This window comes from Diplotaxodon limnothrissa, linkage group LG15 (assembly GCF_057381915.1).
Source record: "Diplotaxodon limnothrissa isolate DT_005_m linkage group LG15, D_limnothrissa_male_GT1.1, whole genome shotgun sequence".
NCBI classification, from domain to species: domain Eukaryota; kingdom Metazoa; phylum Chordata; class Actinopteri; order Cichliformes; family Cichlidae; genus Diplotaxodon; species Diplotaxodon limnothrissa.
The window spans coordinates 11,144,772-11,167,809 of record NC_140610.1 but is presented as its reverse complement, the minus strand read 5'-3'; the positions used below and the strand labels follow the sequence as shown (position 1 = coordinate 11,167,809).

The following is a 23,038-nucleotide window of genomic DNA, read 5'->3' as shown; positions in this document are numbered from 1 at the left end:
CTAGATATTCCTCTTCTTTCATTTCCTCTAGTTTAGCTTTTTCCCCCCTCCTCCTCCTCCTCTTCCTCTTAACCTCCGCGCTCACGTCTGAGCTTCGACTGCCTGAGCCGCTGCAGGCAGTCTCACTTTACGCTCTCCCCATCCTCCCCTTCATCCCCTTACCAGATCCGTTCCCCTCCCCTCCGATACGACCGGGCCCCTCCCCCCTGTCCCTCCAACCACATAAAGCATCTCCTTTGGGATACTTACCCCCCTTCCCTTAACTCAGAGAGGGAGTGGGACAGAAGGACAGCTGAGTAGGAAAAACACGGGCTGAGCGATTAACACAAAAAGAGAGAGAGAGAGCAAGAGAAAAGGCAGAGGGGCAAAAATGAATATTTGGACAGAAGAGAAGGATGGATGGTGGAGAGGACTCGAGTAGACAGCGGAGGCTGAGGTGTGTGTACGTGTGCAGCAATGCGGGAGGGGGGACAAAAAAAAGAAGGGGGACAGCAGCCAAAAGAGATCTCCGCATACAAAATATAGAAGGAGGAGTAGAATAAAGAGTAAGCGGGATGATTGCACGAGGCTGCAGAGCTGCTGTCCCAGTGATAAGCCGTCGCTCCCGCTTCGTTTTCACACTTTTCAAACCTTTAAAAGCTTCTGCCTTCAAGTTTAGCTCGCTTGCTTAGGGGCAAAATAAATTTTACAGCAGCTCAAAGGAACCCATTGCACAACCCTCAGTCTGCTGGATCACTTCTAACCTCTTAGGATTTTGGCAAATAAGTACATTAAGGCTTTCTGCTTCCGTTTCTGCATTTCTGCGTTTGTTTTGTGGAAACATATTCAGTAAACTACGAGTCAGACTCACCTGCCTCGTCGTCCTTGGAGCTGATGGACCCTGTGGTGCTGCTCGTCCCATCACAGTCCTCTTCCTCTTCTTCATCAGCCTCTCCGTTGGTATAAAGCCCAGAGGCATTACTCGTCTCCTTGCTAACAGATGTAGTGATACAAGACTCGTATCGGGTTTCAGTGAATGCTCCTTTGCGCTCTGCTAAATGCTCTAAAGTGTCTTCTCTCTCCTCCTGATGCTCACCGTCCCCCTCTTTCACCTCTTCTTTTGTTTGTCTTCGCGGAGAATCTACTTGGTCTTCTGTTTGGGGGATGTTAGTCTCTTCCTGCTGAGATGGAAACAGTTTATTTATTGTTTGGGGGCTTACTGGTGGGACAAGGGAAAATTTGGGCTTCTTGGAGACTGCTGGGGGTGGGGCCTTCTGCTTGATGGGAGAGCTTTCGTGGCTCTGTGCGGGACTGGGCAATGCTAGTGCCTCCTCTTTTTCATTCCCATTCACAAGTGTGTAACTCTCATCATCAGCTTTTCCATTTACGATGGCAATGTCCGGTGAGTCCTCTGTGATGCTGTCATCCAGTGACAACTCTTCCAGGAGCTTTGACACAGGCGATGGTGAGGAATAATGGGAATCCGCTTCCAGAGAGCTGTTCAAAAGGGGTAAGACAGTGGGATGCTCCTGAGAGTAACAGCTATCCAGGCTCAGAGGCTTTAGCCCCTGAAGGAGGTCCATCCCTGTTTTCTCAGCTTTGTTGTCATCTGTGATCTCCTTCTCTGGTCGCTTGACTGAACGAAGCTGAACGCTCTGAAGTGCAAATGGTGTGATGAGGGGCTTAGGTGAGTTTGTGGGACTGTTAGAAGGAGCTTCTTTAGGAGCATCATTTAGTGCCTTCTTAAAAGATGGGGAGGAGGAAGCTGTAACAGTAGCCAGCAGAGGAGGAGGAGGAGGTGGGGGTGGTGGAGGAGGAGGGGGACTGAAGCTCCCATTGGGAGATGAACTCGGGTGAATCAGCATCTCGGGGGATGGAGGTGGAGGGAATTCCGGGGAGGTGGAGCAAGTAGAGTTCAGGCTTAGAGAACCTCCCTGGGGAGTGGTTGGCAATGGGGGAGCTGGTGGAGGAGTCAGGGAAGCTGTGCTAGAGCTTGGCGGTAGAGGGGGAGGGAAGGGTGGAGGTGGGCTGAGAGGGGTGTTGGGAGTTGAGGAGGAGGAGAAGAGGAGAGGTGGTGGTGGAGGAGGAGGACCGTTGCTCTTAAGTGAGTCTGAAGTGTTGGAGGAAAGGGAGGTAGAAGAGGAGGACATGGAAACTGATGAGAGGAGAGAGGACTTCCTCTCGGGGACTTTGGGTTTTGGCCGGCCGCCCGAGGGAGACATGGACCTGGCGAAGGCGGGCACTGGGGTTCCAGCTGTGGGAGTGTTGGACTGGCTGGAGTAGCCACTAGATGGCGAGGTGAGTCTATGCACCCGGTCTGGGGAGGAGGTGGAAGCTTTGGGCTTCGCCGACACCTCTCGCTCCTGACCTGGAGCTCCAGGGATCTGACTTTTGTGAATCCCTCCTCCATTCTGTAAGACTCCTGGGTGAACGCCGGCTGACATGTTATCTGCGGCATGGGCTGGGGGTGTCTGCTCCCCCTGGTCCGAGTTGTTACGAGGGTAGTCCATGTAGTAGCCCCAAGAGTCGGCGTAGTCAGAGCGCAGGCTGCTGGTGTCACTGTGGGCAGGTGTCACATGGCATAGAGAGTACACACTAGACACGCCGCCGCAGTTTGCGTTAGCTGCTAGTGATGCTGCGGAGCTGCCTGCACTGATGCTGCTGTGACTGCGCGGCCTGAGGACCCAAGGGTCATCATAATCGCTGCTTGGGCTGTGAGAGGTTGATGATGGCGACGCACCCTTTCCCTTCCCTCCTCTCAACCCCATCTGCAGGCTCTGCTGCAAGCTTGCAATTAGAGTTTCATTCAGTGTCGTACCCCTTTCCCCATTAGCACCGTTGATGGCGCTAACGCCTCCGGGGGGCATTTTTGCAGCTGGCTTGCGTCTGAGAGAATCCGTGCGAGCTGGTGGCAGGGGAGGCTTCTTGGATTTGCGTAGGGAGATGCTGCGTGACAGCGAGCGGTCACTGTACAGGCTTCCAGAGTCCTCCTGATTGGCCATCTCGCGGCACTCGTACATGCTGTGTCTGGTGGCCCGGCCAGCTGCCACCCCGTGCCCGCTACCGTGACTGCGCGAGCGCAGGCCTGAGTCCAGGTGCATAGAGGTGTAGTATCCATCATTGTCCTGGGAGTAAAGAGAGCTGGAATCAGTAGTGGTCCTAGAGGACTGATCCAGGCTGCCATAGAGCTGGTTGATTGGAGTGGAGCAACTGGAGGTCAGAGTGCGGTGTGGAGCCACCACGTTTTCTGGTGTGTCGTAGATCCAGTTCTCCTCCGGCAGACAAGATGGTGGAGTGGGGGCCAAGGTGCTGTGGCTGTGGGTGCTACTGTCAGAGTGACCTGACTCACTGGCAGGTGCTCTGACTTTCAGGCCACTATCCTGTGCTGTGTGAGTAGGAGTAGACGTGGCCAAGGCAGGGCAGGTGGAGCTGTGGGTGAAGGCTGCTGGACTAGAGATCAGCGGGTCAGCATTAGTTGGGGAAGCCAGACTGAGCGCTCGAGCTGCGGGGTAAGCTGAGACCGGGGACTGGGTGAGCTGGCTCGAGGTGTTAAGGGTAATAACCTCAGCAGAACTGGACATGGTGGCATTGGGGATGAACGAGGTGGAATAAGCAGCATGAGGGGAAACCACACATGCCGGACCCCCGCCCCACTCACTGGACAGTGTCCCCTTCAACTCCTGGGACTTGGGCCTGGGCAAAGTTCCTGTCCTCGGGGCGTTTCTCATGTGTACCACAGTATCGTCGACCTGAAGCTTTCCAATTTGCCTCTGCAGATGTTCCTCTGACTTGATGGGCGTGCTGCTATAGATGGGATCGGCACTGAGGGACACTCTTGCGCCCTGTCGGGGCAGACTGTGAAAACGCGACGGGTCTCCATTAAAATGCTGCGGCAGCATCAGTATTCCAGAGCTGTTGCTGCTGGAGATGGATATACTTCCTGTTGAAGAGGAAGCGGATATGCCAGCCATCTGAGCAGCGATTCCCTGTCCTCTCTGTGCTCGAATTCTTCTCATGGACGGGGGCACGATCTTTACTTCTTCTGTCTGACAGCTCGAGTCTCTGGTCACTGAACGTCGGAGAGTTGAGTTGACACTCCCAGTACGGCCAAGTGTGGAGTACTGTCCAGGGAGGAACATAGAATGTGGCCGGAGATCTCCGCCGTGTCCTTTTGCTGTTGTCAAAAAAAAAAGAAAAAGAAAAAAGAAACATATCAACATGTGATTCCTCTTCCTGCTACCCCACCTTCACCCCCCCCCCCCCCCCCTTGCTATAACTTCTTCAGCCACAAACCTTTCTGCTCTTCTGGCTGGAATGTCAGATAAACTGGTCACATGGAAGCTAATTAATTTGATTTGGCGTAATCTGATTTACGTTAATAACTTCTGGTCTTCTTCATTATGGAGAAAAGGATATGAGGAGAGACAGAGAGAAGGAATAGAGGCTCTGCTACTACGCTTCTCCTACGCTGGCTACATCAGATAGAAAAATGAAGTAGTCTCCTTGGGTGCCAGGATAGGCAGCTGGTTAAGCATTAGGCAGAGAAACCCCCCCCCCCAAAAAAAACACAAATAGGAACACAGACATACAAGAAGACACGTGTGCATGCCAAGCCAGCCCTGTCATGCACAAGGACAAACATAAAATGCACATAACAGAAAGATGCACACTGAACATACCAGCTAATAAACAAACAGTTTGAAGATTGAGTCGTAAAACGAGAGAGGATGTCTACTGTGTCTCCCATCTGTGGTGGCTTCTACTGTTGATGCTCGTCTTCCAAAACATACACACTCTTGCGTCCTTTCTTCTCTCTCTCTCTCTCTCCATTCGCTCTGAACCACACATACACTCTCCTCCTCCTTTGCTAAAAGCTGGACTGACAGCTCGGCTGTTGCTGCTGCGATAGATTAAGCTGCAGGTCTACTTTGCAGGCAGCTCTGGTGCAAGGAGAGGGGAGGGATGGAGCACTGGGACAATTATCCCGGCCCAGTAATCATGACATTCAGAGGGTGTTGTCAGCTGGGCACTAACCAGACTTTAAAGCTCTTTTCCTATCAGCCTGGGCGATGTTATCGCACAGAGCAATGACATTTCCCTTAAATGGTGCTGTCATCCCGAAGCTCAATGACATGTAAATAAACATTAGCCATGCGGTGCTGTCAGCAGAACACTGTGTCAGATTAGTGAGCTTAGTACTCGCTTAACACTGGGCTCAGCTGAGTAACTCTGAGGGGACCTCAGCATCTTTACATTTCTAATGTAGGACAGGATGATAATGCTCAGAAAGAGCATGTGAAGGTGGCTTATCGACCTGAGATCAGGGCTTGTTGTCTCATAGATAGTTTATTAATAATCTTATGCTACCAGCATACACTATACAGATATACACAGAGATATACACACATCACAGACAAAAGGACTTCAGAAAGTTGATCCAAATGATCAACCAATCAGAAGCAAAGTCTGACGTTACCTTCTACCATATGACAGAACTGGCAAACTCTGCTGTTATGTTAGAAGTTTTTTAAGCAGTATAACAAAAAGACAAGAAAAACAACAGAACTACAAAAAATGATTTCATAACTTGTTCTTGGCTGCAGATCCTCGGGTGGAGGAGAGTGAATGAGGACAAATGATAATGTAGACATCAGCTGTAGCAGCTGCACATCCTTTATCCAACACTGTGAGCTCACTTGAGTCAGTCTGACCCTCCTGGGCTCGCCAAGTTTCTAACTGTACACAGTTATGTGTGATAAAAGCATAAACCTATAGAGAACAAGGTTGCTGGCAGTAAAGAAAGGAAGAAGAGATGCTTGTCTAGCGTGTTGGGACAGGTCTGTGGACAGCAGAGGGCAACATGTAGCTCCACAGTGATCCATACCTAGCTCCAGGTTGATGTTGTCAGGCAGCCCTGATATAGTCTTTCTGCGTTTGACCTTCTTGGGCCGGCGGGACACGGTGTCAGTGTTAATGAGGGAGCGCCGGATGCTCGCCTGTCGGTCAAACACTGCCCCTGGTAGCCGGGAGGGCGAGAGCAAGGCAGGCGGACAAACAGGCAAACAGCAGTCGGTTAGTCAGAAGGAACAAACTCAACAGACATGCGGAGGGTTTTTGTTTTTTCCAAGTTGGACATGCAACGTCAACAGGGCAGGAAATATTAAGGTCAGTTCAACCAAATTACAAATCAGCATTTTCTTTCCTTGCTTTTATTTTAAGTCTCAAACTGATTTGTGCTTCTAAAAACTTAAGATTTTAGTTTTTATTTATTTTTAAGGATGAATGCATTGCTTTTTTTTTTTTTAAAGGATGATATTACTCAAGAGTGTCTTTGAGGATTTCTGTTATATTTATATTAAGGTGCAAAATCACATACTGGAAACCCCTCGTGTGGAACCGGAGACTGTTCTAAACAAATAATAAATGAGAATATAGCAAAATATGACAGGAGACGTCACAAGTGTAAGTACAGACTACAACACCTATTCCCCTTATCAAGTTAATATGATAAGAGAGGCACCTGAATTTTAACTTTATTTATTTTCATATTTATTTATTAGAGACATTATGTTATATTTTGTATTAATATTATATCATTTAATTTGTACTTTAATTGGTTAGTTACTGTCTTGTAGCAAATGTGAACAAAATTTCCTCTGGGATTAACAAGTTATTTGATTCTGATTCTTCTGATTCAATTCCTGAGAAATGCTAAATATTAAATACCTAAAATCGTTCTTATGTCTGGATATCCAACATATCCAAACTACTAACTGGACTTGAAAAAAAGTCTGCATTTTTCTGAACTAAAGCTGGATTCAAATAGAAAGGTTTAACACTTTCTAGTTAAGTATGATTATGCTCAGTGGTGGGATAAGAGTGATCCACAAAAACATGTTGTGCAGCAAGCATGTGAATCTTCCTCTTCAACACGAGAAAGTTTAGCCTAATTGAGAAAATGCATTGTGTTATTTGGGTGAACTGAACTTTTTCACCAACCAGCCAAAGTGTCTTTTACAACCCACGGAGAGAAAATGGTTGTGATGCCAATCAAAAACAAAAGGAAGGGGTCTGACAAAGAAAACCTTGGCTGGCCTTTATGCAAACTTCCATTACGGGGTATAAACATACATTGATGTAAGATGTGTGAGATGAGAAGTACATGCTCTTACCACAAAGCTCAACATGCGAAAGGACAGATATGGGATGAAAGGTGCTTTCAAACTCACACACGTACTCATGCAAACATGAACTGCTTCTCAATAATCTCCTCGCTCTGAGTCCGGTTTCCCTGAAGGAAGAGTGATATGTCGCTATGAACTGCTGCTCTTTCTGCTATCTCACTAGCTGGTGACAGCCTGCAGGCGTCAGGGAAATAGAAACCGATATAAGGGCGGATAGCTGCGATCACAAATTCCTCCCAAAGTGGCAAAGCCCCTGATCTCTCGGTGGGTGTTTTACTCCTTTTTTCCCACTAATTTGAAGTGACAACACTGATTTGTGTGGCGAGGGACCACGTTAAATGCTAATTAGTGTCAAAAGGCTGTAGATTGCATATATATTAACTGTAACAATAAAATATAGATGTTGATGCTGAACTGAGAGTTATATATAATATTCTGTAACTCTGTAACTTCTGTCGGTGCTGTGCTTTTTTGGAAATCGAATTTCCCAGAGGAACCCACCCGAGGGATTAATAAAGTTCTATCTTATCTTATCTTATCTTATCTTATCTTATCTGCGAGTCCATCCCACCGCTGGACTCCTTCCAAAAGAATCTCATGAACAAATCTTAAGATAAGTGTACCTATGAGTGGCGGAAAACCTTGAAAGATGTGGCGCGCTAACAGGGGAACTGAGTTGACACAAATTTGCTGTGTACAAGTGTTTATCTGTCAAACAGCCAGTGATCTGACACAAAGACGATGAAAAGCCTTGACCCTGGCATAAGCTGTCAAAGGACTTTCAGGCATAAACACACGCTCACGCATGCATAAAGGAAGGCAAAGGTCAGTCTGCAAGAGGCATGATGAGAGGAGTGAAGGTAACATAGAGGAGGAAGACATGGTTGAGTGCCACGTGCAAGTTTGACCCCATCTGTGGATGACTGGATACAGTTCTCTATTATTCTGCAATCACTCATTCACAGAAGGTTGATTAAAGGAAATATGTGACTTTTTTTTCTTTTTTGTAAACAGAAACAGTGAAAACTAATTAAACTAATAAACTGAAATGCAAATTTCTCATGACATGTCAGCATGCTGACACTCTCTTTATCATCGGATACCTCAATCAAACTGCTAAAAAAGTCAGAAATTTCCCTTAATAGCAAAAGGCCTGTCAGTGAGATGGTAATGCAAAATAAGAGACACCAGGGACGAATGAGGCCGATTAAACTGTACAAAAATGGAGCTACGGATGGATCGGGACATTGGTTCTCAACCTGGCGATGAAGAATGGTTGCTACTTGCTAGCAGTTGAGAGACGGACTGAATGAAGTCATGAGGTGTGACATACCTGTGACATTGATGGCAACTATGTCTGTGGGTACGGCCTGAGCTGCCCGCCTCATCTTCTCCTCTGGGGTGGGGAGGAGGGCAGCCTTGTTCCATACCACCTGTCCGTCAGGGTCGGACCCCTCCCCTCCTTCGCCCATGCCCTGTGGCGTCTGAGACCTCATGGAGAGCTGAGATTTGTCATCCTCCAGCGATGAAGCGGTGGACTGATTGAGAGAAAGAAAACATGTTAATGAGGGGTAAAGCTGAAGAAAGAAATACTAGAAAGAGAGGAAAGGAAAGAAACAAGGAAAGAGGTAACATGATGCGACACAATGAAAGGCAATACATAAAAATAGCATCAGATCGAAGCATAAAAGTTATTACTAAGAATAAATGTCTATATAACGGTATAAAAGGTGAGTGGAAATAAATATCATAGGATTTACTAGTCAGAACCATAAATGACAGATTGTGCCAATATGAGCTGAACAAACTTTAATATATTACACTGCTGTGACCTTTAGAAGCTTGCGGCCCCGTAAACATCCTATCCAATGGAAACGGTCAACCATGCACACACAATCACACAAATAAACACCCGCCACAGAGAACTGACAGAGCAGTCGGAGATTGGAGGATAAAAGCTACAGAGCAACAGTGGGGAGAGACACAGAGAGAGAATCACTCATGCAGTAAACTGTGCTGACACGTTAAGGGCCCTGGATTGTGAATTTACGGCAGAAAGCAACAGACAGCGGTGCTTTACCCCAGTGTCCAGGCTTGAAGTTGAGCAGTTAGTCCAGAGCATGGCAGCAATGTTGTTTAGGTTGATGTGAGTGCCATTTGTGTCACTTTTTCCAAATGATTCTAAATTGTAGTAATTATAGGTAGTTACAAAATCCAGATGATTGCCACCAATTACTACTGCATCACTCAAACTTTTCCTATCCCCTGACTGAGAGTGCATTCATACAAACAATGCACGGATGGATGGGTAAATATGGGGGGCAGCAAAAAGGGGAGGTGAAGAGAGGGGATGTATATAAAAACATCTCAGCAATAGTTTGGTTCCAAGCATGGCTTATTACTTTGCATAGCTGTGGCTCAAGCGGGAGCCCTGTTTCTTCTTTAGAAGCTGCTGTCAGGCAAAGTTAGGCTCAGCGGTCTCAGTACAACAGGAAGTGATGGGGAAGAGAGCAGGAGGGGGACAAACAGCAGAACAGTGGAAGAAGGGGCAAGGAAGGCAGGGCAGAGGGGGATTGGCTTGAGCTGAAGAGATGGGGTGAGTGTGCAGAAAACAGGAGGACAAACAAGAGATGGGAGGCGACAGTTTAGAAAGACAACATGGAAGTCAGGGGTCAAAGCGAGGATGAAACCGAGGGGCTCCAAGGGACAACACAGTGAAAGACCCACTAACCCTTTTGAGTGCCCTTCACATCACACTGTGTGTGTGTTCGAAATAAAAACGAGAAGATGAGAAATATGCAGCTTTCTGACCATTTACGCTTCACTTCACACAAATTGTCTGTCAGATGAAAAGAGCAAGAAATAATAGTTTTTGTCTCGGATTCATTTTCTTGTCAATTTTTTTCTACCCGTCTTTATTTCTGCCTCAAATTTCTGTTTCTCTTCTTTAGTTTCTTTCTTGAAGTGTTTATAGACATCAGAAAAATCACAGGCCCCACAACTGTGGTCAACAAGCGTGCATTTCTTCTACAATGCTCTGCAAATGTTTAGAGGAACCCCTTGCTTAGTTATATTTTTTCTGGGAAAAATATCAAGATGATCCCACACTGTTTCAATAATACTGAGGTCTGGGCTCATGACATGACTTTCAGATTTTGTTCATCTGCTGTAAATTCTCTTTTTCTGCCACTTCTACTTCTCCAGTATCCTCACACCATGGTGAAATATGCCAAGTACTTTATCTCTGTGTTATCTTTCATATTTTTCATAGATTCAACAAACGACTTGGAAATAATTATGTATTTATGTATTAGCAAAGTTCTCTGTTATGTGAACACAGGCTTGGTGTCTTTTTAAATGCGTGAATGATTCACAGGTCAGAGTGACTGGGCTGGAATGAAAACAAGTAAAAAAGCAGCCAATTTCCTGAGAAAACCTTTGAAAAACCTTCAGAAACTATTGCTCAAGACCACTTCAAAAAAATTACAAGAAAGTCTGGCGCCTTAGGAAAAAAAATAAAGAAATGATGGATGGCTCAAGACTTTTGCCCAGTACTGATCACGCTCACCTTATTTGAGAAATTAGACAGAAAAATGGAAAGACCGAAAGCTACACAATGTGACAAGACTGAAACTTGGTAGCACTTCTTTTTCCAGCCACTAGAGGGGAGCCTAACACCATTTAAATTATTGTGCACGTGTTCTGCACCTGTATGCAAATAGAATGCAGAGCCTGTTGTACCTGCTACATTTGAAAGCATACATTAAATTAGGTGGGTATACATGCATACTGTGATTATGTATACCTTCTTATCATTTTCATCATCCCCGTCATCCTGCAGGCTGCTGGTGGACTGAATGGGGTCAGAGAAGGTGGGACCCTGAGAGTAGTACTGGGAGCTCCGGAAACCATCTTTCCTCAACTTGTCACATTCTGAAGAACAAAGAAAGAGACAGAGAAACAGGTCTTAAACTTATTTGCTTTGGTGGCCTTTGATGAGAACTTTCTGATCCTGCTGAAAGGTGCAATTTTCACATAATGAAAGCGACATTTTATTTCGCACTATTTAAATACACTCAATACAAAGCTTTGCTTCACTCATTTCCATGAATATACTACCAAATAATCCAAACAGATGCTATTAAATATTCAAACTTTCATCCCATAACACAACGATAAGAAGAATGTGTGAAATATTTATGGGACATAAACATAGTGTTGTATTATCAAATGTGTACTGTAGAATAAACCATTTGCTGTCTGTGTGTGTGTGTTTTCGCTAAGTTCCCTGCTGGACTCTGCCAAGCGTGCCTCACACCTCTTCTCGTCACCACCTGCCGTGATGAGGTTGTGATGTATGTACGTCAAAGTGAGATAAGACGGCAAGTGTGTGCGTGTGTGTAACCAGAGGAGGGGGGTATCAGCTTCAGTCTGTCACACACAGATGGCAGAAGCGTCCCTCTCTCTCGCTCTCTCATCCTCCCCCTTTTCCTCTCAGGGGGGAATCTAGCACATCATCTCCCTCTTCCTCTCCCTCTGCAAATATCTACTAATGCATCCTTTGTTTGGTCTTTAGGAGGCAATTAAATTCACATACTTCTTAAACATCCTCAGAAAAAAGCCTCAAGAGTTGTTCATGCTTTTACTGATGAAGGATGAAATGATCAAACACACTATGAGGTTGCGACCTTATTTAAAATAACCACAAAATCCAACTTCTACGCTTCTCCCTAAAATTAACGGCACTTTAAAATAAGCGTGTTTCTTTTTTGACATCTCATCTTTCTCTGTGATGTAATCCTGATCGATTCAAATGTAAAAACCCTTCTATAAATGACTGATTTTTTTAATCTTTCATCTTGGATATTTATTCAGTGTGTTTCGCAGGATCAAACTCCCTTTTGGTGAATTAAACATGCGTGCGTGCTCACATCACTGTTAGCCCGCCACCTAAAACATGCTGCTCCTGATCCCTTTTACATCCTGTTTATTTCCACTGCTAATTACAGCCCATCTCCACACAGAGGCACACTGATGCATGTATAATGCTGTCAGTAAATGGATCCTGATGGGGCTTGCGTGCGTGGATACTGTAACAACAAGTTGATGCGGTGAAACGGTGGAAGATGGGACTCAGAAAGCAATGATAATGAGGACGATGACGGGAAGTGGAACTGCTCAGATGATTGGTGTTGCATGATTGGGGACGGTAAATGAAATAAATAAGCTCTGATGAGCTAAGTGTGGCTTGTTGCTAGGCAGAACTGATAGGGGTGGGGGTGGGATAAGTAAGTGATATGAAAAGAAAAGCAGAAACTAGATGAGTCTCTCAGATACTTTTAACAGTGAAGGAAATCTTCTATTAAAAATGTGTTTTTCATTAGGTCTTAGTGACCCTGACCTTTGACCTGCGGACTTTAATTTGTGCCAGGTAAAGGTGTTATATTGTTTTCATGTGAATGGGCTAGATGCAGGTACAGATGTACAAAGAAAAAACCTAAAGACTGCATTCGTCCCACTGGTTTCACCACTAATGTGTCCCAATCTGAAGCTGATATAAATTGAAATAGAGGATAAAAAACACAAAGGTGCAACTGTCAGGGCTACATGTAAAGCTGTGACAGCTGCAGGGAACTGATGACGTTGATTCTGGAGTAGGTACTGATGATGGTGCATGACTATGATATGACTGACTTTTTTGGATGCAGGGGGAAAGTATTTAAACATTATTTTTCTTTCATTTCATCGTAAACACTGGCAAACAAAATGGATCCTGCAGTTATCACTCAATACCGTGTTATGCAACTTTAAAAATGTATTTCAGCCTGCTGGCACATTTTCAATAATCCACTAAACACACGCTGAAGCCCATGTGAGAGTTTTAGAAGGACAAAGAGGGGACGCACATTTCTATCCGACTGGATATCGATTATTAGGCTTTGCAAAGAATAAATCAGCCTCGTGGCACTGTGTAATATATATGATTACAATACCCAGGGACTGATCCTCGTTTCACCTCCACATAAAACTTCTAAACTGTTAGTGTTGTGAGCGTAACGTTTACTTTTGTGATTTATTTGCTATTGAGTTTTACACTACCTTACCTTCCTTACGAAAAAATAATATATAATTCCTTATGAAACCCCAACAACTTTTATAAAGTGAATGCCATATACACTACACCAGGAGTGTCAAATATAAGGTCAGGGGGCCTGAATCGGCCTGGCAAAGACTCCGTCTGGCCCACTGGATGGCTTTGGAAAATAATGTAAATAAATGTTGGACTTTTAGCTGTTTTACAGCTTGTCCTCATGATGAAGACGTCCCCCATGGCCATATGGACTGAAAGTTCCTATCGGCAAGTTTTTGTCACTATGGACTTTAGAAATGTTTCTGAATATGGGTTTACAGTAAAATATAAATAAATAGTTTCAGGTTAGAAACATGGCTGCACTAACATACGTTTCCTCTGTTGGCTGAGATGTACAGCGCGAAGATCAGCCCGTAAAGACTTATCAATATACATTTGCATTCCCCTAATTAGACGTCTATAATCTATATCACAGACTGATTGATTATTGCCCTGTGAGACAATGGCACAAGCCTCATTAAATAAAAAAAGATCACATATAAAGTACAGTACTAAAAGAAAAAAGAAAAAAAAAGTCAAAGCTCACTGAAAGTCGGGTAAGCTCCGCTCTCCAACAAGGATAAAATCTAAAACCGTAAACGTTCTCTGCTTGTAAAGCGCACTGAGGCTTAAACAGACACCACAGGTGCTCGCTCACTGGACACCTGTTGTCTTGTCGTTAGGACCCCCGGGGATACGTGGTGTTGTCAGGTTGATAGGTTGGTGACAGGATGAGAGGGAGGGGGGCTGAATTAATCCCACCTACCAGGTGGTGTTTTAAGAACAGCAACAGTTCAGGGGTTTGAAAATTGGAAAAGACAGAAGACAAAACAGGGTGTGTGCATTAGAACCGGTGATTAACCCACTAACAGTAAGCATCAGCTTTCAAACACTTTCCAGTTTATCTCTCTTTCTGCCTTTTATCTCTGTGTCTAATCAGCTGACACACAAGGCCGGCCCTGGTGAGCATGCAAACAAATGTAGTACAGTCATACACTCAGTCCTACACAGAAACTCGGAAATATGTGATTTTTTTCCCCTAAACTGTTATCTGTGAAATGGTTGAGGGGCAGCTTTCCCAGGAACAGGTGCTGGTATTCCCACTTCCTGTTCCTGGGAAAGTTGTGACCAGTTGAACAAGTTGTCACTCTGCTGTGAGTTTCTGTTTGTCAGCAAAGCCTGAGCCTCTTCCCCCACTGAGCGGGACAAACAAGTCTGCGATGTCAGTTGAACACAACTCACAAGTCGGGACATCTTTTTTTGAGTTACAGGCAAATGTACCAGTGTCACGAGCTTACTCCGATAAAAGTGACACCACCTACCAACAGTCCCATGAGTGAGATTCAACAGTTTGTAACTGGTTTGGCTCACATTCAGCATTTTCCCTTCGCTATTTGTGTAAATATATGCCATGTACATTTCTTCTTACTAAGATATTTTATTTACATATCTAACATTTTGGCAATTTTATCTATCATCCCATCTAAAACTAATTCCTTCATATGTCGCTCCAGTGTGTGGTGTATAACGTGCTCTATTTTGATTTGTCTTTACCTCGCAGGGCAGTTTTGAGGTTGACTTTGGCCTGGCGGTGGAGGTCTTCTACGCAGGGCGGCCTGCTTCCCGGTAGGAAGACGTTCTCCTGCTGGTGCCACGGAGCTGTGTAGTGAACCGTCCACTTGCTCTCCTCATCCAGGTTAGACACCGCTGCAGAGGTAAACAAAGCAGATTAAGGATCGATATAGTTCCCTCTGCATGATATAACAAAAAACCTCTCCATGAAATCTGACATAAAAATGAAGGACAGCGAAAATAATAATGAACTAAGAACCGAAACATGTGTGGCCCTGCAAGTCTTCCAAAGAGCAGCATTGTTGGCCAACTTTTAAAAAAAAGTAAATAAAGAATAAAGTAATAAAGAAGTGGTGGAAAAATGTCCCCAAGTACTGACTATTCAAAGTGTTTCATTGTATTTGCAGATGAAAAGGAAGGGGAAGGAGGCTTAAGTGTTTTGCATGAAGGTGGCAGACTTAACAGCCTTCAATCAACATGACACTTATCTGTGACATCACACACATACAGTAGGCCTCACGAGTCAAGAGGGGGAGGGAGAAGCTTACTGGGACAAGTTGGAGGGAATCGCTGATCAGTCGATACCAACTCAAAAAACTCGTAACTACTGGCAACTGATTCCATTAAACCGCTTACCTAACTGTAAAAATCCTTCCTCGAAAAAAATAAAATATGACAAAGACACCGATACCAAACAGGCCACATTGCTGGGCACTTTGGAAGCTTACTATTAACAAAGAGGCTTTGAGGCTACACAAAATACACCACTGTTTAGATTGAAAGGACATTAATTAACAAGGTCAGGGAGAGGCACTTTTCATTATCCAAAACCCTTCTCTCAGTCATATCTGCTGATAAAGCGATCACATCTTTTCTGTCCCACTAGTCCAGTCCCAGAAACAGAAGCTCGATGAGGCCATCACAAGTCACTGTGTGAATAAAAATGCTGTCGAAATGTAACAAACACACACTCTTCCTAATTCTTAAGCTTACCAAGTGAGCGTATCCAAGCCAAAGTGGGTGATCGCGGATGTAAAACTATCTCCATCGACGGAGACAAAATGTAAGCAAAGACCTCTGAGTTTGTCCCTTTCTTTGCAAACACAACATGTCCAGCTGCCTGAGAGAACGGCTAAGTTTGTGAGAACCAGGAGGAAGGGGACGGATCATGGCAACGCCTGGGAGTGTTTTGCTTTAGGGTTTCTTTCACAGGTGCAAATGAGCTGAAGTGTGTTGGGGGGGCAACATCTGCAAATGGGCCCTTAATGACAGTGTGACACGCTGCAACTGCTTTTATATATACATAACTGCTAATACATGCCAATAATGACCACGTCAAAAGCACTGTTCTGTTAATCACCTAAAAAGTACAGAGTGGGTGTAAGTGGATTATTTCCACTGTTGAAATAAGCCAAGTGCATACAACTTCAGGTTGTGACCAATTCCACCTTAATATCTCTACTGAATGCTTCTGATGCTCTGGTTCACACAAAGGCTGTCATTTTAACTCAAGTGCAAAAGGCCCAACTAACAAATCTCTAAATCATGTTTTTTGCTTTTATTTAAGCAGGAAGTTCCACTTTGATTTTATTTTGAAAGTTACGATCAGGTTTAGGCTGAATTGACACTTGATATCAATGCCAGATGTAGTTCTTCTCAGCTGTTTTTCATCCACTATGCTGTCATCTGTTTACAAAATAAGTTGCACTTTCCATGACGGTCATCCTTCTGCCTTTGCTGAATAGGCTTCATGTGGGGTGGGAAAGTTTTAATGACGTAATCTTTGCAATTCATCTGAAAAGTAGTCCACCATACAGGATTGTCAGAATACCCGCCCGTGCATAAAAGTGTTTTATCTCAGTCAGATTGATCAATTTTAATGGAAGTTAATGAGAGGGGGGGGGGAAGGATGTGGTGTATACATGTGTTGGTAATCACTGCATATCTGCCTATCTGTAGTCATGCTGTTTTGCAGCGTGCTTGCACTGGTCAGACAGTCAAATGCATCACGAGGCAAAGCTGCTGACCACAAGACGGTCCCATGCTGCTCCAAGGCCCAGACGCACAAAAACGCGCAGATACCACATGCAGATACTTACACACCAGGGAGTGGCAGTGCAGATTGAAAAGTCAAGGTCACACCAACAGTTCAAAGTTATAACATGCCTTCGAGCAAGTCACTGACGCCCCAGGCTGCACGTGAACGGGAGCTGTTCTCACATCAGCTTGCTTTATCAAGCTTGCTTTTTTTTTTTTTTTCTAAATACAATTTGAAATTTCCTTGATCTCTCACACACACTAAGCACAGGTAGCCCCTCCCCCACCCTCCTTTTAGACCATGGGGTTTGAATAGACCTCAGTGAGGCTATAGGCAAACCAAGGCGATGGGGACTAAGGACACAAAGCATTTATTGTCCCTCTGCATCAGTCTCCACATCAGGCCTTTCAATACCACAATGACCCCAAGCTCCTCAACACACACACTCACACACGCACACACACACACACACAGTCTCATACATAGTGGACTGTGGCGCGAAAGTCTTTCAGAAGTCCCCTAATCCCTCTGTCCATCGACATCCCAGCCCTGCCTATGCTCTTTAACAAACACAGAAAGCAAAACGATGCAAATACTAAAAATGCAAAGGCTGCATAAAGCAATCCTTTTGAGATACATTAGCAGTCGCGAGCACGCACATACATGCACGCTGTGGAATTAACTGTGTGATCAATAACAGCAATAAAATTCCATTGGAGAGATCTATGTTAATCCTAAACTAAGTCCTTGATCACCTCCAAACACATGGATCGACTTTCAAACATGACTTTTAATTTGTAAACACTTTTATTTTTAATTTGTCAGAAAAAAGGAAACAGAGGTGACTGTTGATATCTAGAATAATAAATAATAAAATTAAAATTAAAAAAGGCAACTAGCATCTTTTGTTTGTGTGTCTACAGCAAACAAGTTTTTGTGGACAACATTTAATCCAAAGTTTACACTGATAACTGCAACCATCTGAGGAGGTCTACACTGATCTGCATATAAAAGCATTGGGATTGTCATGATGCGCAGTTAAGGTGCAAAGTGCAGGCATGTGCAAGACAGTAGCACAGGACTTGTTGACTACAGAAATGCTGAGCTAATGATTAAGCGCATCACTCCAGCTTTAACTCAGCACACACACACACAGGCTATAAATAAACCACAAATCGCAGTCTTCACAAGCAGCTTGCTTTGCATCAATCATGTCTTTGTTACAGCCTCATCTGCTTAATACCAAACCATTGATAAAATAATAGCTAATCGCCTTAAACAAAATCTAGTGTACACAAGAGGCACTTTAAAAAGTACTTCTCATGAGGTTGCTGTGGGTTTAACTTCCTGCAGGTGTCACTAGGGTTGCAGCAGGCTTTTCAAAGTACAATAATAAGAAACTACAACAGTTTCCAGGTAATACACAATTACTGCTAGTTCCACTGACCCTAAGTATCAACAAAACCTCATGTGATACAAGTCTGACAGACAATCGAGGTGGAAAAAAAAATGACAATGCACACGTGCAGGGGAGATTCTACCATCATCCACTAACGGCAACTCTCACTGTCACCTTTAAACAAGCTGTTGGGTCATTTGGTGCTACAGTTGTGAAGTCCTGGCCCAGCGGTTACCTGGTAACGGGGTGCAACAGAGGGTTTTGTTTGTGCTTAGCTGAGGCAGCAGGGAAGCAGTTTGACCACAGGACACCATTAGTTCCGATCAAATCAGAAAGATCATTACGGCGGGTGTTTGTACACTTTTGACACAGAGAATCCTTAATGAAGCTGTTAAATCTAAATCCGCTTCAATAAATGGAACGCCGTGGGAATTTTCAGACACAAATGCATATCCTGTCAAAAATGATTAAAACAGTCAAAATCTCTAACCAACCACATGCAGTATTGATAGGGAGATTATTCAAATGCACATTAATGATCAGTATGGAACAAAAAATGTCTTACCCTTCCTTTTGAAGTACTTAATTACAGATTTTAACGAGGTCCCGATAAACACCATTTTTCCAGATCAGCGTATATGTCTCCCTCTTAGAAAAAAAAAATAATAATAATAAGTGCCTTTGTTGAGGCTTAAAAAACAACTAAAAAAATCCAAGGAATAACAGAGAAGACGGGATGAAGGCGTGCTGGTGCTCTTCCGCTCACATTCTCACGGCTTGGCTGCGAGTGTACGTGAGCGTCTACTAGGCTGACAATAAGTCTCTACCCCTATCTGTCTCTCTGAACACACACACACACACACACACACACACACACACACACACACACACACACACACACACACACACACACACACACACACACACACACACACACACACACACAAATCGTCCGCCACTCCCCCCCTCAGGCAGTTCAGTCCTCGGAGACAAACACACACACACACAGCAGGAGGGGTGTAGGACCGGCCCCTCTGTTCCTCTGTGCTTTGGTTACCAAGGAGTTCTGGCTGCCTTTCCCTTTATTTTTCATTATCAGTCATTCTCCAGTGCTCTCTTTATTATCGCTCTACACTTTCATTCTACTTTGCTCAAAATATAGAAGTTTTTATCAGTGAGGGACTCATCTGCAGAAGAATATTTATGCATGTAATTAAACTTCGAGTTACCCCACAGAACAACCTTGCACATCATCAGGAGGGGGAAAAAAACATGTTGAGCTTTTCACGAGGTACTCTCAGGTGGATGGTGCTTCAAGCAAAGTGCAATGCAAACAGAAAATATAATTGCCTACGGTAAATTACACTCATGTACTGACATTTAGCTCATCTGGTCTCATTTTGCATCTCTTTGTAAAACAATAATCCAAAAATGTGATCATCTACTAATAAGTCAATTTTGCCTTTCTTTAAATCAACATTTCCTCCTCTGATCATTCCCAACCTGCTGTGTATGGCAGTGAATCAGTGCTACATGAATACAGACTTCATACAATCCCCCCATTGTCCAATCTGCTCGCAATCTATCATGCACACACTCCAGCACCCAGCCATTCAAACACACACCCATGCACACACCCATATGGGAAGGACAGCCCCGCCTTTCGCGACCGTATTTAATTTCAGCCCAAATGGCTGAAGAGCAGAGCGAGGGAGGGTGCGTGTAGGGGGCTCCAACAAGAGCTTGAATGGCACTGCAAATGATCCTTGAATTTATGGATAAAAAGGTTTTTCCCTCCTCGCTGTCGCATCCCTCTTTAATCCAAACCTCCATATTTGTTCATGCTTGTTAACATCCACTGTTGCTGCACTCCTCTGCATGCATGAAGCATATATGCACACAATTTCTTCTGAACTGAAAGCATGCAATAGGTCTCTAAATATCATATAACGAGTTTAACATGTGTTTGACCTGCTCATGAAAATCACCTTCTTTAAAGACATTATTATTGACCTACTTTAAAAACTGGAAAAATCCTGGCACAGTAAAGGTGTCAGGACAGGTGACCGTGTCATCTTAAAAGTTCTTCTCCATGCGTCAAACATACAGCTTGCCACGTGTACAGTATTAGGATAATTTATGCACAAGACTACACAGCATCTCTCATTAAAAAGCCTATTGTTGTCACTCACACAAACGCCCACATGCGCGCGCACAGTATAACGGATAGGTCACCATCTCTATATCCGCCGAAGGAGGTCTTCAAATCTAGGCCACCTCCAGGATTAGGGATATCAATTCAGCCATACGTCTGTCCACTCCTTCCCACTGAAGCCCCTGCAACACCCCAGCCCAAACAATATTAATCTTTCATCCATTCATACTCTAAGCAGCACATAAAGGAAGCACACAGAGTCGGTGGATAAAACGTGAGGCCAAAGTAAAAGTATATTTCAAATCAAAACCTAATTAGCTAATAAAGTAGCTTTGCAATTGCAATCCTCACATTATTTAACTGTTGGTATTTCTTGCTTTGAGAACCAGCCAAAACCCCAATTTACAAATGTGAGATTATTAACCTACTTATTCCAATTTATGCAAAAACTGACGACAACATCCAACAATTACTTGCACTGAATACAAAATCAAAACCCGTGTTTCATTAGTATTATTCCCGGCGGACAGACAACAATTACTTCCTCTTGTAATACAACCAGATGACTCATGTCAAAAGCTAATGATAGGAAGTAAAAGGATAAATTGGAAAGGGGAAGATGAGAGCTAGATGTTCTAATTAACACACACAGTGATGAATGTGGCAGGTTGAACAGAGAGATTGATGAGGGACTCCTGCTCTTCCTCTTGTCACCGCACTCCTGTTTTCTTTGTCCTGTTTTCACACCCCATTTGGAGCTCCCCATCAACCTGGCAGAGGCAGCTGCACATTCCCTCTCACGATCATTATACTTTTTTTTTTTATTCCAGACTTCTGAGCTTAGCCCCATTTCCCTCCAGATCCAATTCAATCATTTGATCAATCCCCAAAAGACAAACCCACCTTCACCTTCTTTTTTTAATATAAAAGATCAAATAACCCCAAAATCAAACAGCATCTACGTACACACAGCTTCATCTGAGAGTACCCAGCTTTTATTTTTCTAATTGGCCCTATGAAGACAGAGCTAAGCAAACCACCTAAAACCCCTCCACTCTGCTTGATCTGCTGATGTCACATTTCTCTCGCCCCCAGTTTCCCCAATTTTCTTTTCCCTTCTTTCCTCCTTTTTAATTTAGGCAACAGCGCTTTTACAGTGGCTAATATAATCAAGTCTGTATTGATTTTACACCACCCTCTTCCTCCCCTCTTTCATATCTTGTGCTACTGTGTTCGAGCTGTAGCCTTGAGCACCTTTTGCTTAATAATGAGAAGAACTGTAAGGTGGAAATAAACAGGAAATATGAATTTTTAACATACGAAAACAACACATTTAGCACATTTTGCATTGATGAAGTGCACAACGTATCGTTTTGACAGGCAGCAGGATTTCCCAGAGACGACCGAAGTGCTCATATCGCCTTAAACAATGAAGTGTAGCACTAAATCCCGACTCCTTCACTGGATCAGTGCCATCCTAACTAAACTCTCCTTATTTCTTTCCAGATTTGTGCTAAAGTTAGACAGGAAGTATTTTAAAATGTTAAATAAAATGTTACATTTTTGCTTATAATAATCTGAAAATGCACAATTTGCAAACCTGCTAGCAGCAGTGGAAAATTTAAATCACTCAAACAAGAAAATATACCAAAACCCCTAAAAGACAAATGCTCCTCTTTCACCCCCATTTACTTTTTTGTGAATGAAAATCTATAATTTATATCATGTAGAGGAACACATTGCTTGCTCTCATCCTCCCCCATTACTTTTATCTTTACACCTCTCTGAATGAAAGCATAAAATCGGGGGTCAAAGGGAATCTGATTACTTTGGTCTTCCCAACACGGAAGAAGACATGAATAATCTTGCAGCAACAAAGACTTAGATTGAGCAAGTGGGAAGGCCGGGGGGGGGGGGGGGTTTGATACCTGTTATCGCTGCACTGGAGATATTTGTGTACAAAATGTGCCGCTTTAGCTGATTTATCACCCTCATAAATCTTTACTTCACGAGTTTCCTAAACAAGGAATACACTGAGTTGATGCTTAGCTGTAGATCTGCTTCTACAGCACTCGTAAAAAGGCAGTTAAGTGATGTTAAACTTCAAACTTTCTCCTGAACAAACACCAGCTCTCAGCTCAAGCATCACACACATACAGACACTGAAAGTGACGGACAGACTAGGCTGTGTAAACAAGTTAGTAACAGTTTTTTCTTCCACTAATGATTCTGGCACGGGGTAAAGTTCGCATGCACGCTCACCCACACAAACACAGTTCAATAAATTCTCGCGTAGCAGTTTTATGACACTGGGGGTACACACGAAAACTCCCGCGGTCTTCCTCTCCTTCATGCTTTCCCTATACAGTCCTTTCCCCCAGCCATCCCTCTTCTAGTCTTCCCATCTGACCAACTCCTCTGACAGAAGGTTTTCCATCTCTCTCTTTAACATTTAAACTCTCTTCAGCCCACAACTGTTGTCAAAATAAGTAAAACGACTGAAGATCACCATCAAAATGTTCAAATCACTGCCACTCAGCCTGGCCCATCAGGAGAAAGTCAGTGCCTGCAAGGCTTTTCT

The 23,038-nt window shown here is 43.9% G+C and overlaps 1 protein-coding gene across 3 annotated transcripts in view; it reads right to left on the bottom strand.

Moving 5' to 3' along the window:
• nhsl1b (NHS-like 1b) overlaps positions 1 to 23,038 on the bottom strand; it is a 99,359-nt gene that overhangs the window by 3,746 nt on the left and 72,575 nt on the right. The window contains exons 1-6 of one of the 3 annotated variants that reach the window (XM_085372935.1): positions 18,868 to 18,922; positions 14,848 to 15,000; positions 10,969 to 11,096; positions 8,497 to 8,701; positions 5,864 to 5,995; positions 851 to 4,153 (exon numbers count right to left, since the gene is read on the bottom strand). In XM_085372935.1, the coding sequence (XP_085229061.1) occupies positions 851 to 4,153; positions 5,864 to 5,995; positions 8,497 to 8,701; positions 10,969 to 11,096; positions 14,848 to 15,000; positions 18,868 to 18,922 (3,976 nt within the window). Of the gene's footprint in view, positions 1 to 850; positions 4,154 to 5,863; positions 5,996 to 8,496; positions 8,702 to 10,968; positions 11,097 to 14,847; positions 15,001 to 18,867; positions 18,923 to 23,038 lie in introns of those variants that run through there. The other 2 variants (XM_085372933.1, XM_085372934.1) reach the window with 2 other exon arrangements.